Source organism: Lithobates pipiens, unplaced genomic scaffold, assembly GCF_037356315.1.
Source record: "Lithobates pipiens isolate NorthernLeopardFrog02 unplaced genomic scaffold, aLitPip1_a1.2 Scaffold_16, whole genome shotgun sequence".
Classification (NCBI taxonomy): Eukaryota; Metazoa; Chordata; class Amphibia; order Anura; family Ranidae; genus Lithobates; species Lithobates pipiens.
In genome coordinates, this window is record NW_027507748.1 from 248847624 (window position 1) to 248863269 (window position 15646).

Sequence of the window (15646 nt, forward strand, 5' to 3'; positions counted from 1 at the left end):
ACCCAGAAAGGGTGGAAGGGGGATTTAGCACCACTTACAGAAAAGAGTTCTGGAGCAAGTGCCGCTTATATCACTATTAACTACACAAAGGTTATTTATCATACATAAGATTATATCCAACCTATCATATTCATGGACAAATGGAGGTACCTCCAACTTAAACATTTCCTCCGATCTCTGCCTCAGCCGCAGAGAGGGTTACAGGACTTAAACTGCATTGAGGAAGTTTTCAGCACACAAGACCCTCCCCTCCATTGCATCTCAACCTGCTACAGAGCCTTTATTGCCTTTATTGCACTCCAAACGGACGTGCCCCCGTCATTCCTGGCTAAATGGGAATCGGACCTTGACACCACTCTCCCAAAACACAATAAAGACAAAGTTCTAAGATTGACACAAGTATCGTCGCTTGCTTCTAAAATGGCAGAGGTCAACTACAAACTGCTTACCAGATGGCATTATACTCCATCAAAACTACATTGGATGTTCCCCACTAATTCCCCGTTGTGCTGGAGGAATTGTGGTAACACAGCCACCCACGCGCCCAATTATTTGTCCCTTCTGGTCTTCAGTGCTCCAGCTCCTACAACGAATCACAGGCGTTAGCCTACCTAATGACCCTTGGACTGTCCTTTTCCACGCTACCAAATAACCCATTGGCACGTATAAGCGTTCACTCGTACCTCACCTGCTCAACACTGCTAAGGCGCTAATACCCACACTCTGGGGACAACCCAGGATTCCCTCCTTAAAAACCTGGATGGAAAAAATAGCAGAAGTGAACCTCATGGAAGACATCAACCACCGTAACAGGCACACCTCCAAGCAACACACTCTAACCTGGACCCCATGGTTAGAATTCATATTCACCCCCTACTACAAAGAACTCATTACTCAAACACACGGAAATGGTGCCGACCTCCTCTGAGAGACTCGCCTGACAACCCATTACTGTAAGATTAGTTTCCATAGGATTCAGTATTGTTTCTGTTTTTGTGAAATCTATATGATTTAGTCAAACGTTTTCACTGTGTTATAGAGCCACGCATGCCAACGTTCCCCCCGCCCCCACCCCTCCCTGCTAGACCCTTACTTTTTCTTGATCTTCTCTCTTTCTCTGGTTCTCACATGCGCCTCTACAGTCTTGATTCCATGTTAGAGTACGTACCCTGACCTTTCTTATTGTCTCTTGTGCAGATGAAGGACTTCTCCTGTGCATGGGACCCAGTACATAGCATATTTGAGGATTGAAGGTTGTACTCGGCTGAGACAGAACATTATACTTCTTCTGTAGCACCGCATGTTATATGTGACATGTTCATCCTCTGTCTGTTACTTTCACTTTACTTCAATAAAAATGTATTAAACATAAGATTATATCATGACCCCATGAAGCACATCGGGGCCACAAGGATAGCCCTGCCTGCCCAAGATGTCAAGGAGATCCAGTGGATCTACTGCACATGTTGTTTAAAAGTCGAACATTATTTAGATACTGGCGGTCTAATATAGACCCCATTAATAAGGATTTCCAAAAGTAAATTGTTCCAGACCGCTTGGTGTAGAATTTAGATGCTGAAGTGTATACCAATGAGATCAGAGTGCTGATCGCAAGATTGTTGTTCCTAGCTAAGAAAATTATAACCCTTAAAATGGATCTTCCAGCATCTTCCCAGGCGGTAAGATTAGTGCACACATGTTAATTTAACCCTTCTTAAGAAGAATTTGAAACCGTGACTATCCATTCCCACTCTGGCACCTCTGTCTTTGGTAATTCCAAATCTTTTCCAGTGCTAAATTTGGAGTTCACTGTCCACAAGTATTGAGGCCCAATAACCTAGTACCATATTTCAGTTCTACATTACAGCTGGTTTCCTTTGATCACATTGTACTATTGAGTGATGTGCACACCTGATGTGCATATATTTTTTAGTAGTTGCATGATTTCAATGGATGTATGTAGTTGATTGCATCTTTGCCTCCTCGATAATGGCTTTTTATTGTTTTGCATCCATTTACATAAGTTATATGGGTCCTTATACCACTACAGCATTTGCATGCCTCTATTAACGCATCCTTGTTTACTCAATGCTGTATGACGATGCTTGTATTATGGTCCCACTTTGTTACTTGTAAACACCTGTACCATCCAGACACTGAAAGTGTTTATAGAGCTCCAATATAGTCTGTTTATGTGACTTACCGTATATCATTTTAAAAAATGGAAAAAAACCTTATTTCCATCAGTACATGAACTCAATAGGGGAAGGAAGGGAGATACGGAAGGAAGCTTTGGGGGCCTTTATAACTATATTAGCAAAGGAAGGGAAAGACCCAACATTATGCTCTAGCTTTAGACCTATTTCTCTGATTAATGAGGATGTAAAAATTTATGCAAGGATTTTAGCCGAGAGGCTGAAACAATATATGCCAGATTGTATAGAAGGAGATCAGGCAGGTTTTGTACCTGGAAGGGAGGCGAGGGACAATATACTGAGGACAACCCTCTTAATGCAGGAAGTTAAGAAGAAGAAGAAGCAGTCTTCCCTTTTCCTATCGGTCGATGCGGAAAAGGCATTTGATAGGTTAGAATGGGAATACATGCTGCAGACATTATATAAATTTGGTTTAGGCCCAAGAATGCTGCGGTGGATAGAGGCCTTATACTCTAACCCTACAGCTCAGATTCAGGTGAATGGGACCCTATCAAATTCTTTTGGGCTATATAATGGTACACGTCAGGGATGCCCATTATCTCCTTTACTTTTTGTATTCTCCTTGGAACCTCTTTTGGTTTCTATAAGAGCGAACCAAGGTATTGAGGGAATAAAAGTATCAGAGAAGGAGCATAAGATATCTGCATTTGCAGATGATATTATGCTCTATATAACGAATCCCAAACAGTCCCTTCCTAGGATCTTGCAGGAGTTGGAGGAATATGGGAATGTTTCGAACTTTAAGATCAATAGAGAGAAAACTGAGATATTAAATGTCTATTCCTCCCCAGAGGAGAGAAGAGAACTTAGAGCTCTTTTCCCCTTTGTGTGGAAAGAGAAGGGCCTGAAATACTTAGGAATATACTTATCGACATCAGTTACAGATTTATATCAAGATAATTATCTCCCTCTTTTAAATAAAATTAAACAAGATCTTAAAGGTTACCCTGCACACAGACTGTCATGGTTTGGCAGGATAAACGTAATTAAAATGATGATTCTGCCAAAGGCTCTATATGTCTTTCAGAGCCTCCCGATAAATATCCCAGGGGCCTATTTTAGAATTATTAAATCCCTGATTCAGAAATTTATATGGAACAAAAGAGGAAGTCGCGTTTCTTATAAGGTAATGAATAGGCCTAAGGATAAGGGAGGGGTATCTCTCCCAGATTTTCAAAAATACCATTCAGCAGCGGTAATGAGGAGGATTTTGGATTGGGTTTACAACGCTCCATTTAAAAAGTGGGTATCACTGGAAGATAATATGAGTAATGTTGTCCTGAGCCAGACCATTTGGATTCCAATGAAGTTTAGGGGTCTCTCTGGAAGAATATCCCCGATTACAATGGAAACATTAAGAACATGGGATGGGGTACTTAAAGGTACAGAAGGTCAAAACAACAATAGCCCTCTAATGCCCCTGTCAGGAAATAACTATTTTCCTCCAGGGAAAGAAAACAAAATGTTCCAGAAGTGGACGCATAGGGACATATTAAGGTTAAGGGATGTGTTAAAAGCAAATAGCTTATGCTCATTAGAGGAGATACGAGAGAAATACGGAAGAACACCATGGGATGGATGGAGATACAGACAACTCCAACATTTTGTTGAGTCCCTTCCAAAACCTCTCCGCTCGGGTGACAATTTAAACCCTTGGGAGAAATTGATTGACCGAGGAGGAGCGGGCAGACAGGGGATCTCTAAGATATATAGGACCTTAATATCTTTAATGGAGGATGAGGCGATACCGGCTTTTGGGAGGTGGGAAGGGGAATTGAATCAATCAATCCCAGAAAAACTGAAAGGGAAAGTTATAGACTATACCCACTCCACTTCAATAGATACGAAGATCCAAGAAATGAACTATAAATTATTGGTTAGATGGTATTATGTTCCATCGAAAATGCATAAGATTAACAAAGACTTATCACCCCTTTGTTGGAGAGAGTGTGGGAGGGAGGGAACCCATGCCCATATATGGTGGCAATGCAGTGCAATCCAGTTATACTGGGAAAAGGTGGTGGGTTTAATTAAAGAGATCGACGGGAAGGAAATAGAACTGGATCCCTGGAAATGTTTGTTTCACGCGGCCGAGGGCCCTAGGGAAAAATATAGAAGAGCATTAACTCCATTTTTGCTAAACGCAGCGAAAGTACTGATCCCGAGATACTGGAAAGTAAAGGAAACACCCGGGATAAGAGAATGGTTTAGGGAAATAGATAGATTGAGGATTATGGAAGAACTAATACACCTTCAACGGGGAGCCGAAATTAGATTCCAGGTGACTTGGAGGAACTGGATGGAATTTAGAAAATCCTCAATATATCTTGGAATTATGGGGGATGGAGAGGGCATCTAGGGGAGGGAGATAAGATGCATATACTTCATAGCCCCCTATAAAATTTTTTTATTTATTTTTTATAGGGGAGGGAGGAGGAGAGGAGGGAAGAAGGGAGGAGAAGGGGAAAGGATCCTTTCCCCCCCTTGGTTCTCCCCCTTTTTTTTTTTTTTTTTTTTTTTTTTTGCGTGGGGGGGAGGAGATGGGGGACCCCTTGTTCTGGGGCCCTTTAGGGGGTTTGTCGGGGGGTTTTTTTTTTTTTTTTTTTTTTTTGTAGAAGGGAGTGGGGATGGAAGGAGAGGAATCCCCACCTTACACAAATCACAAATTGGAAGTAAGAAAAAGCGTCACGTGGGAGGGGTAATAAATATGGGTAAGATAAAATCACAAAAGGATAATTCTAAACACATGAAGAGAGGGGGAGGGGGCGGGCTTAAAACCTTTTTTTTTTTTTTTTTTTTTTTTTTTTTCTTTTCCCTCCCTCTCTCTCTCCTCTTCTTCTTCTCCCCTTTTGGGATATTTAAGATCGATCCGGTTGGGCACCCAATGTGTACTTTTTTTTTTTTTGACTGTTTGTTTTTATGTGAATGTTGAAAACACTGAAATAACATGAATGTTAGTCAAAGTGATTTTTAAAAGTATGTATAAGGAATATTTTGTACTGTTCTTTTTGTAAATGTGGAAAACGAAATAAACAATATTTAAAACAAAAAATGGAAAAAAATAAAAAAAATAATAGCACAGAAAAGTCCACATGGCCATTGATGTTCAAACATGCAATAGAGAAAATATATGTTACCAGCAGCATACCCAAAGATAATAGAGGGCAAACCCACTTAACCAGTGGAGAGATCCTCTGTCTAGGTAGTTCTCACAGCTACTCTGCATGTGGGAAAAACAAGTCATAGTTAAACATGCTGTGGTTAGGGATTGGATGAGCTTGCTGCCAGGTGTGGAGGGACAATCGGCAGGGCCACCCCTAGGCTGTTTTTCATGTTATACCTATCATTCTATTTCTGCAGGTGGCACTTTGACAGACTGGTCAAGTTATACTGATTTTGCTGTGTACTACAATGAATGGAAGAGAAATAAAAATGTTCCCTTTTCAGTTTTGTATAATTAACATTACATGGTAAAAAGAAAACTAAATCAGAAATAAACTTACAGTCACAGGTGAAAGTAAGGGGATCCCTTAGGAAATTAATGATCACTGTTACTTTCAGGCTCACCCCAGGACCCAAGTGCTCAGGACTAAGATTAACTGGACTCCAGACAATGCCAGTTTGTAATTGGTCTGTCAGACTTTGATGAGAGCGTAGGCTAAAATGGAAGCAAAAATGAGAGATTGATTATTGGGGATAGTGAAAAAAGTAAAACTACAATTTTATTAAATATACTTAAAAATCTACATCAAAATCTTATTTTCCTTTTTAAAAATAAGGGGTGCGGTTTGCTGGGTGGATAAAGACAGCACGGTCAGATATCTGCAGTTACATGTCTTCACCAAGCAAGTACGTGTGCGTCATTAAAATTACTTCAAGGACTTTTGTTAGCAAATACCAATGCAGTGAAAGTGCACTTCTTCAATAGTAAAGTTTTAGTAAGGCACGGGACGTTTTTACAACCTCTCCTGAACAATTTAACTTAACAGACAGTAAACCATGTTTAAAATGTCCACTTTGCCATGTTTACATGCTACTTTTAGCATTTAGAAGCGTTTTTAACTACTTTCAGACCTGATAATTTTGCTGGCTTAAGACCAGACCACTTTTTGCGATTCAGCACTGTCACTTTAACTGACAATTGCGCAGTTGTGCGACGTGGCTCCCAAACAAAATTGACGTTCTTTTTTTCCCCACAAATAGAGATTTTTTTGGTGCTATTTGATCACCCCTGCAGTTTTTATTTTTTGCGCTATAAAGAAAAAAAGTGTCAATTTTGAAAAAATGCATTTTTTTTTACTTTTTGCTATAATAAATATCCCCCAAAAATATACAAAAAAAATTTTTTTACGCAATTTAGGCCGATACGTATTCTTCTACATTTTTTTGGTAAAAAAAAAAAAAATATTCTAGCGTTTACGAAATAGGGGATAGTTTTATGGCATTTTTATAATTTTTTTTTTTTACTAGTAATGGCAGCAATCAGAGATTTTTATTGTGACTGCGACATTATGACACATCGGACATTTTTGACCCATTTTTTGGGACCATTGTCATTTATACAGCAATCAGTGCTATATAAATGCACCGATTCCTGTGTAAATGACACTGGCAGTAAAGGGGTTAACCAGGGGGTGGCAGTCTAGGGGTTAAGTGTGTCCTAGGGGCGTGTTACTAACTGTGGGGGGTTGGGCTGTGTGTTAGTGAACGCTGATCTCTGCAATCCAGTCACAGGGAGCAGAGATCAGTGTCCCTTGTTGCTAGGCAGAACGGGGAGATGCTGTTTACATCGGCATCTCCCCGTTCAGCCTTGCCGTGAGACGATCCCGAGTATCCCTGCGGCTATAGAGTCCGCGAGACACGCGACAGGACTTACAGGGGTCCCGAACGGCACACGCCGGCACGCACACGATGGCAGGGCGGCAATTTCAACTGAACGTACCTGTACGCCAGTTTGCCTGCCCGTGCCATTCTGCCGTCGTATATCATCATGCGCCCGTCAGGAACTGGTTAAAGAAGAAAAAAATAAAAAATATGTATTTTTTTTCAAAATGGCCAAGAATTTAGCCGCGTTTAGGAGTTTGGCGCTTGAAATGCCTCTAAACTGAGCTTCTGAACACATTTTTTTTCCATTCCAAAAAAAGGGGGAGAGTTCAGGAGCAGTTGAAAAAAAATGCTAAACTGCTCCTAAACGTCAGTTTAGCAGCAGCAGCATACATGAGGCCTTATATCCATACAATAAGAAAGTGAAACTTGATCCATGCAAAACTACTTCCAAAAAGGATAAGAACATATATTTGGTAATCTACTCTAATGCAAATTTTAAATCTGGGTGAATTGTTTAATTACAGAAGGATAAGAATTCTTAAAACAAATTATAGACCTCTGACTTCATATATACCTAAATAATTTTAATGGTTAACCATCTCTGCTAGAATGCCAGCTCTACACTTGCTTGTCAGGGGCTCAGGCTTCCTACTGCAATATGAAGAATCCCACTCTAGCAGCTGCATTTACAGAAATCGAATATAAAGAAAACTGTTGGGCAGGGCACATTTGTAAGAAATGCAGCTGGCAGACAAGCCTGGGCTCTTAAAAACAAAAATCTCACCAAATGAATTCCCAGAGGTATATGGGAACCAAATCAGTTGTTGATTAAGCACCCCAACTACCCAGTCAAAACTAAATCAGACTTTTTTAGACAGATTCTTGACAAGTAAAAGAAAAAAAGAATAAGAAGTAACTTAAATCAAAACTACCAAGATCAAGTCTCAATCCATTTTACAACCTAGAGCATCACATATACAAAGGACAGCAAAAGCACAATTTATAAAATTTACACACTACCTTACCATCACACATTTGTTTTCTAATGTGAATAAAAATTAACTCACACGTCAAGCATGTGACAAAATGCAGCAGTTTCCTCATCTCTCTGCTCTGACATCTCAAAAAGCTCACACCCATTCTGTAGTGGATACGGCCGAATCGAGTCCTGTACAAGAGTAAGCGAAATTACATATCAGCAGAAAAAAGCAAGGCATGTTTTCCTGTTCTGCTCTTGAAATGATTTATTACATCCTTTTCCACCTCTATGTACTAGCAGGAAGTAAAGGGTAGTGATAAGGAAAAGAGTCAGTAGATAAGAGACATGACTGGGAGGAATCATTTTAAGATCACATATCAAAATACATTTATTGACCGTTACAAAAAAGAAAAGAAAAAAGAAAATTATAAATATGTAAATTCCATGTCTTAGAATACAGTACAGAAGACAGCCATCTTATTCATACACCATGGGTTAGACGCTTGTACGTTAAGCGGAAGGTTTTACCACCCTCATAAACAGGGCATTGTTTGCTATTCCACACTGTGCTACTTTAACTGGCAATTGCACAGTCATGCAACACTGTACTTAAATTAAATCTATATAATTTTTGCACACAGAGCTTTTTTTTTGAGTGGTATTTGACCACTACTGTTTTTTTTTTTTTCTATTACATAAATGAAAAAAATAAGACAATTTTTTTTTTAAATAAATATTTTTTAAATTCTGCTCTAAAACACACACACACACACACATACATATTTTATTTTTTTTACTTTACACTTCCTTATAAATTTAGCCCACATTTTATTCTTCTACAGGTCTTTAATTAAAAAAAAAAAAAAAAAAAATCCCAATAAAGTGTATATTGAGTGGTTTGGGTGAAGGTTCTAGCGTCTACAAACTATGGTATATATATACCGGATTTTTTTTTTTTAATAGTACTAATGGTGGTGATTATTGACTTATATGGGGACTATGATAATATGGCTGTACAGAGTAACTGATATCACTAATCACTGGATAGGTGTCACTGGTGTTAATACTGTACACGGTCACTATACCGACACTGGCTGGGAAGGGGTTAACATCTAGAGGCAGAGTTAACTGTGTGCTTAACAAGGTGTACTACTTTTACTAATACAGTGCCTTGCAGACGTATTCACCCCACCCCCCCCCCCCCCCTTTCGCATCTTTAATTTTTTTAATTTCAACCTGGAATTAGCATGGATTGTTTGAGGATTTGCATAATTTAATCTATAGAACATGCCCACAACTTTGAAGATTTTTTTTATTGTGAAGCAAACAACAAATAGGACAAAATAACAGAAAAAGTCAATGTGGATAACTATTCAGCCCCCTAAAGTCAATGTAGAGCCACCTTTTGTGGCTATCACAGCTCCAAGTCACTTTGGATAAGGCTCTATGAGCTTGCCACATCTTACCGCTGGGATTTTTGCCCATTCCTCCTTGCAAAAGTGCTCCAGCCCCTTCAAGTTGGATGGTTTGCGCTTGTGAACAGCAATCTTTAAAGCGGTAGTAAACCTGCAATTTTTATTTTTATTTTTTTTAACACCTGCAAAGCAAAAGGCATAATGAGCTAGTATGCACCGCATACTAGCTCATTATGAAATACTTACCTTAGAACGAGGACCCGACATCTGGCCCGATCCACGCCGAGGGAGCCGACATGCTCCCTTGGCGTTTCTTCCTGGTATCGCGGCTCTGGTGGTGTGAGTGGCCGGAGCCGCGATATCGTCACTCCCGCACATGCGCGCGGGAGATTTCATTCCGGCCGGCCACTGCCGGATTTTCAGGCCGAGAATCCCCTTGTGCTCATGCGCCGCTGCAGTCAGCGGCGCATACCGAGGGGAATATCTCCTAAACCGTACAGGTTTAGGAGATATTTTTTTTTACCTACAGGTAAGCCTTATTATAGGCTTTCCTGTAGGTAAAAGTAAAAAAATTGAGTATACAACCACTTTAAGTCTGACCACAGATTTTCTATTGGATTGTGGTCTGGGCTTTGGCTAGGTCATTCCAACACATTTACTGTTGTCACTTAAACCGCTCAAGTGTTGCTTTACCAGTGTGTTTGGGGTCATTGTCCTGCTGGAAGGTGAACCTCTGTCCTAGCCTCAAATCACACAGAGTGGTACAGGTTTTGCTCAAGAAAACATCAGTTTCCCAGTCCTGACTGCTGAAAAAGGTGGTGTTCCTTGGGTGATGTGATGGGTCAGACATAGCGTTTTCTTTAATGGACAAAAAGTTAAATTTTAGTCTCATCAGACCAGAACACCTTCCTCCATACATTTTGGGAGTCTTCCACATGCCTTTTTGCAAACTCAAAAAGTGCCATTAATTTTTTTGCTGAAAGTAATTGCCTTCTTCTGGCCACTCCGCCAAAAAAGCCCAACTCTATGAAAAGGTCCGTTGCGGTCATTACTTGTATATGAACTTCTCGAAATAAGTTAGATGCGGAAACACCCTAGGTGCACGGGCTGGCTTATGGGACCCAAAAGGGACCGCTACATCAGCAGAGGGACCTGCTGTATCCTGAATCTTCGGGGTATCATGCACAGCTGTGATAAGTTCTCCAACTAGCGCTTTGTCGTGCGCGGACCCGGACAAGGACTCATCCTCCCTGTCCGATCATTCCTGGTCAGCGTCATCTGAATCAACAGAGCAGGGGCCACAGGTCTCAGCAGGGCCCAAGTCGGCATCAGAGCTCTCCCCTGAGGAGGGGGGCGGCAGGAAGTGCTTTTTATCACCTTTGCGCCCATGCACCGCCTCCATCCTGCGTGTCAAGAACCGCCAACAAAGCGTCCAGAGGCACTGCATTGTTAGCAAGCGAGCCGGTTGCAATTGCCTGGAGTTTGAGGAAAGAAACAAGAGTTTCTGAAGCCATGCTGACCCACCCTGTCTACCACCTGTTGGGGACTAAGGACAGGGGGATAGGCCCACCTTCCCAGCTGCTGCAGGCTGAGGGGCCCCCACCGCAGGACTCACCACCCTGACCGAGTTTTGTGCCGTTCAGCCAGCAGTGCTCGTGTCAGCTCCCAAGTGTCTGAGAAGAAACAGCTCTGTTCTGAGCCTCAGGGATCAGCGCTGGGCATAAAAAATGCACTGAGCAGCAAGAAATAAAAATGGCCACCGAGCATCCAGTATAAAGGACATAATCACAGGGAAAATGGCCGCCAAACTACAGTAAAATAGTTCCTGACCATGCTTCTCCCTGAGTCACACCAAACATGGGCGCCAAACAACTGTACAGAGATGGACAGTGAAAAAAAAATGGCGGCAAAACAGCGCTATGGCGATCAGCATGTGCAGACCGCCAGACACCCAGCGGAGAGACAGACACCCAGGGGTACAGCCACCAGTGAAGCCCCCCCCCCCACCCAAGGTGAGAGCCCCCAGGGGGCCCCTATCTATGTGGCACACACACAGCTCAGTAGCCCATGCAGAATCCCCCACGGGGGGTAAGGACAGGGAGAAAAGAGGGAGGATAGGGACCCCCGAATCGACCTCCCAGGGAATGCCCAGCTGCTCAGCCCCACCAAGGCAAGGAGAGCTGTATTTACCAGTCCTGACAAGCTGGGGAACATTCCATCACAGACCCACTCCCTAAGAGTATGGGGTGGCTGCTGGCCACTGCTCTCTGTGACTCAGACATCAGTAGCCCGGTTATGTGTGTGCCCCGAAGCATTGCGCTCACCAGCCACCCCTGGAGCCTGAGGGGCATGTCATGGCCAACCCAGCACGTAACTACGGTCTGCACGCGATCGTTGGCCAGGATGACGAGACTACAAGGATAATGGTATCCAGTCTGTCACTCAGCTGGCTGCTGATAGCAGATCACAGGATCTTAATCTTGCGCAAAAGACAAAACTTCTGCAAAAAAATCCCCGGACCGATGGGCCCGCAGGGTTCCTAGGGCCATCTCATTCACTAGGCATAAAAAAATTAGGGCTGCAGGAAGACTGGGGTTTTATTACTGAAGGGACCACCCCTTGGGCGGAACTAGAAAGTTCTGTTTTTTTATACATGTTAACATGTTCTGCCTAGTCCTCTCCTGAAATTGGCCTAACAACCCGATGGTCAAGAATAAAGGAGCTGTGTCAGTCAGTGAACTTAACAGAAAATCAGTTTTTTATTTCTGAAAAAAAAGTTGAAAAAAGAAGCCAGATGCCCGAAGAGGTCAGCAGCTGGGTGGGGACGCTTCAGGATACCGCATTGCTGGAGCCGAGGCGAGTATAGCTCTGTTTTAAAAGCACAGCCTGGCAGCTCTGATCTCCAAGATGTTGATCAGAAATTTGCAGTCTTCTCTCGATGGTGTTCCTTGAACTGTCAAGTACTAGAATACTCTTCTTCAAACTAACACAAGGATTTGTCCACTATGAGAGTTGAACCGGTGAGCCATCAGGATAAGGAGTTTGTTTGGGGGTAATAGAGCATGGGTAGATCCAGGGTGAGTCAGCTTTTTCTATGCCAACAGGATGTTTCGCTGGAGAGTTGTTGAATGGAATGGTTTGAAAGATACTGCCTGGAGGCCAGCATTAGACCCAAAACTCTCACTGTGGGACTTGGAATGCCGTTGTGGAGCATGACCCCTTAGAGAAATTATTGTCTGGAAGAAAGACCTTAGCCAGGGATATATCCAGGACAAATCTATATACTCTAAGCGCATTGAAGGCTAGAGAATACATTTTTTGAAGCCGATTACCCAGCCAAAAGCCTGAAGGAAATGAATTGTATTTTGGACATTTGTTGAGAGTTGTAAGGGAGATAAATCCTTCAGAAGAAGGTCAACTACATAGCTTGTCATCTGGATGACTGAATACTGAGAAGAGCACGCAAGGGTGCCAAGATATTTGGCAATACCTTGAGAGCAGAATATAGGCTGAAGGGCACTATGAGCAATTGGAAGTGGGCTGCAACATATGCCCCCACTCTCTTAGGTCAGGCCTAAGGTTTACTTAGGTTTTGAGGTTGAAGAGTGGACAGAGTGTGAGAAGGTGCTCTACAATTAGAAGGAGCTAGGGGGGGTTCTAGCACCTTTCTCTGAGCAAACAAAACTTTCTCACCTCTTATGAGCTGGTCCAGTGCTTCACCACATAAACATTTGCCTTTTTACAAGTAATACATGTGAGACAACCCTTATGGGCAGCTTCTGCTAGCCAAGCATTTAACCAGAGGATTCTGGGCATATTAAGAGATTAGAGCCACTCTGGATATTTGCCTCATGTTGGGTTCCAGGGCATCAACATTAAAAAAAAAAAAAAAAGTAACAGAAGAAAGCTGTATTGGTTTTGCGACCACAAGATCCTGAAAAACAGTCTCATGTTGGTTGTATATTGTTCTAGTCCAGTTAGCTGCCATCTGAAAATACAGAAACAGCAACAAGAGCTGGTTGCTGGGTCTGCAAGGCTAAAGAAAGCTTTCAAATTTTGTCAGCATAGTTTTTAAAAGATGGAACATATTCAATGGGTACTGTGAAATATTTGTAAACCTTTTGACCAGTTCAGCAGAGATTTTTGGTGGAACAAAAATCCTTCCAGGAGTGATCCAGAGACTGCCCATTATATTGGTTTATGAACGGGGAATGTCTTGCAAGTCTTATTAGGTTTCTGTGTGTTCACTAGCCACATACAAAAGGGGGGGGGGGGGGTTATGTATAGCTCCATATACTGGGACTTTAAATGAAACGCACAAATAAGGGGGCTAGTGCGTCTCCATCCCTATTCTAAATTCAAAAGACAAAACGAGTATGGGACTTTAAATGAGGCAGGCTCAAAAACAATGTAAGAGTAGAAATTTCAATAAAGTGACAATCCGGGATTGAGAAAATATCTACTATTCTTTCCAACACTGCCTCACCACCCGCTGAAGTCCCTTTGATTCAATGGGGTTGATTTACTAAGACTTAAGAGTGAAAAATCTGATGCAGCTGTTCATGGTAGCCAATCAGCTTCTAACTTCAGCTTGTTCAATTTAGGCTTTGACAATAAAACCCTGGAAGTTGATAATTCTGGATTTGCATCTTATTCTAGCTCTATCTCAGGCACGCTATTTGACAAAGTCAGGTTTTAGAACTGGTTCCTGCTGCAGAGCAAAGACCAAATTGGGGAAAATGTACTAAACGTGGCAAAATTTGATGCAGCTTTGCACAGAAACCAATCAGCTTCCAGCTTTGTTATAAGCAGATTGGCTACCATGCACAGTTGCAGCAGATGGTGTTAAAGTCTATGACCAGTGGTATGATTTTTAACAGCTAGTCATCCACCTGAGACTGAGCTCTGAATGGTTGGATGTTAGAAAAATTTTTGAAAAGTTTACACTTTGAAGTGAATACTTTCTAAATATAGCCCCATTCACATAGTACCTGTCAAATATACAGGGTGTTAAACATTTCATGTTCATAAAGCTGGAATATACATAAAGTCCAGGCTTCACTCATCACAACCCTAAAGGGGGTCATCAGATCAGGGACTGGAGTTTCATGGCGATGGATACAGTCCTGGACCCGTCTAGCACTATGGCTAACTCAATGCATTGCACCAACTGCCCAAGTGAGCACCCATGAAGGATCCAGTGGCAGAAGCAATAAAGGATGGTCCGGGTACGGCTCCCAAGATTTTTCCAATGTTGCACAAGTTTGGATACACAGCTTCTGTGTAGGCATTAGAAGACAGTGAGGTTGATGGTGTTATATGAAAATAAAGAAAAATACAACTAGTGAAGCGGATTTATCCAAAAAAGGAGAAGTCCATCACCTACAAAACACTAGAAAAAAAACTGCTGTGTGGTGTAGTAGGGTTATAGGGGAGATGCCCCAAGCATAGGCAAAAACAAAACAAACAAAAAACCGTGCCAGTGTCCAGTCACCTTAATGAGCAAGCCAATAACCCATGGCGTATGAATAGGATGCCAGTTTCCTGTACTGTACCATTAAAATACATAACCATAACGCACAAGTGAGTGTGATAAGGGGAAAGTTAATTCAGAAGGCAGGAGAGTTAAGCACTTAAGGACTGGGCCTATTTTTCAAACTTGTTGTTTACAAGTTAAAAACATTTTTTTGTTAGAAAATTACTTGCAATACTTTTTGTCACACCATATTTGCACAGTGGTCTAACAAGCGCACTTTTTTTGGAAAAAAAATTATAAAAATAAATAAAGACAACAGTAAAGTTAGCCCAATTTTTTTTTATATTGTGAAAGAAGTTATGCCGAGTAAATTGATACCCAACATGTCATGCTTCAAAGTTGCACCCGCTCATGGAATGGTGGCAAACTCTTACCCTTAAAAAGCTCCATATGCAATGTTTAAAAAAAAAATCTACAGGTTGCATCTTTTGAGTTACAGAGGAGGTGTAGGGCTAAAATGATTGCTCTTGCTCTAACAAAACGCAGCGATAGTGTTCAAACCACACATGTGAGCTGTTTTCATATGCAGGTGCGTTTGAATCTGCATGTGAGCTCGGCGGGACGGGCGCCTTTAAATGTATTTTTCTTGTTTATTTTACATTGTATTAATTGTTTTTACACGTTTTTTTTTTAAAAAGAAAATTGTGTCACTTTTATTCCTATTATAAAAAAT

General features: G+C 41.6%; 1 protein-coding gene across 2 annotated transcripts in view; it reads right to left on the reverse strand.

Moving 5' to 3' along the window:
* Positions 1-15646, reverse strand: part of PIK3C2B (phosphatidylinositol-4-phosphate 3-kinase catalytic subunit type 2 beta) — a 935041-nt gene that overhangs the window by 842121 nt on the left and 77274 nt on the right. For both annotated transcript variants that reach the window (XR_013274472.1, XM_077481256.1), the window contains exons 3-4: positions 8111-8211; positions 5720-5874 (exon numbers count right to left, since the gene is read on the reverse strand). Coding sequence is in view for 1 of the 2 variants with exons in the window: in XM_077481256.1 (XP_077337382.1) it covers positions 5720-5874; positions 8111-8211 (256 nt within the window). In the remaining variant the exon portion in view is untranslated. The remainder of the gene's footprint in view (positions 1-5719; positions 5875-8110; positions 8212-15646) is intronic.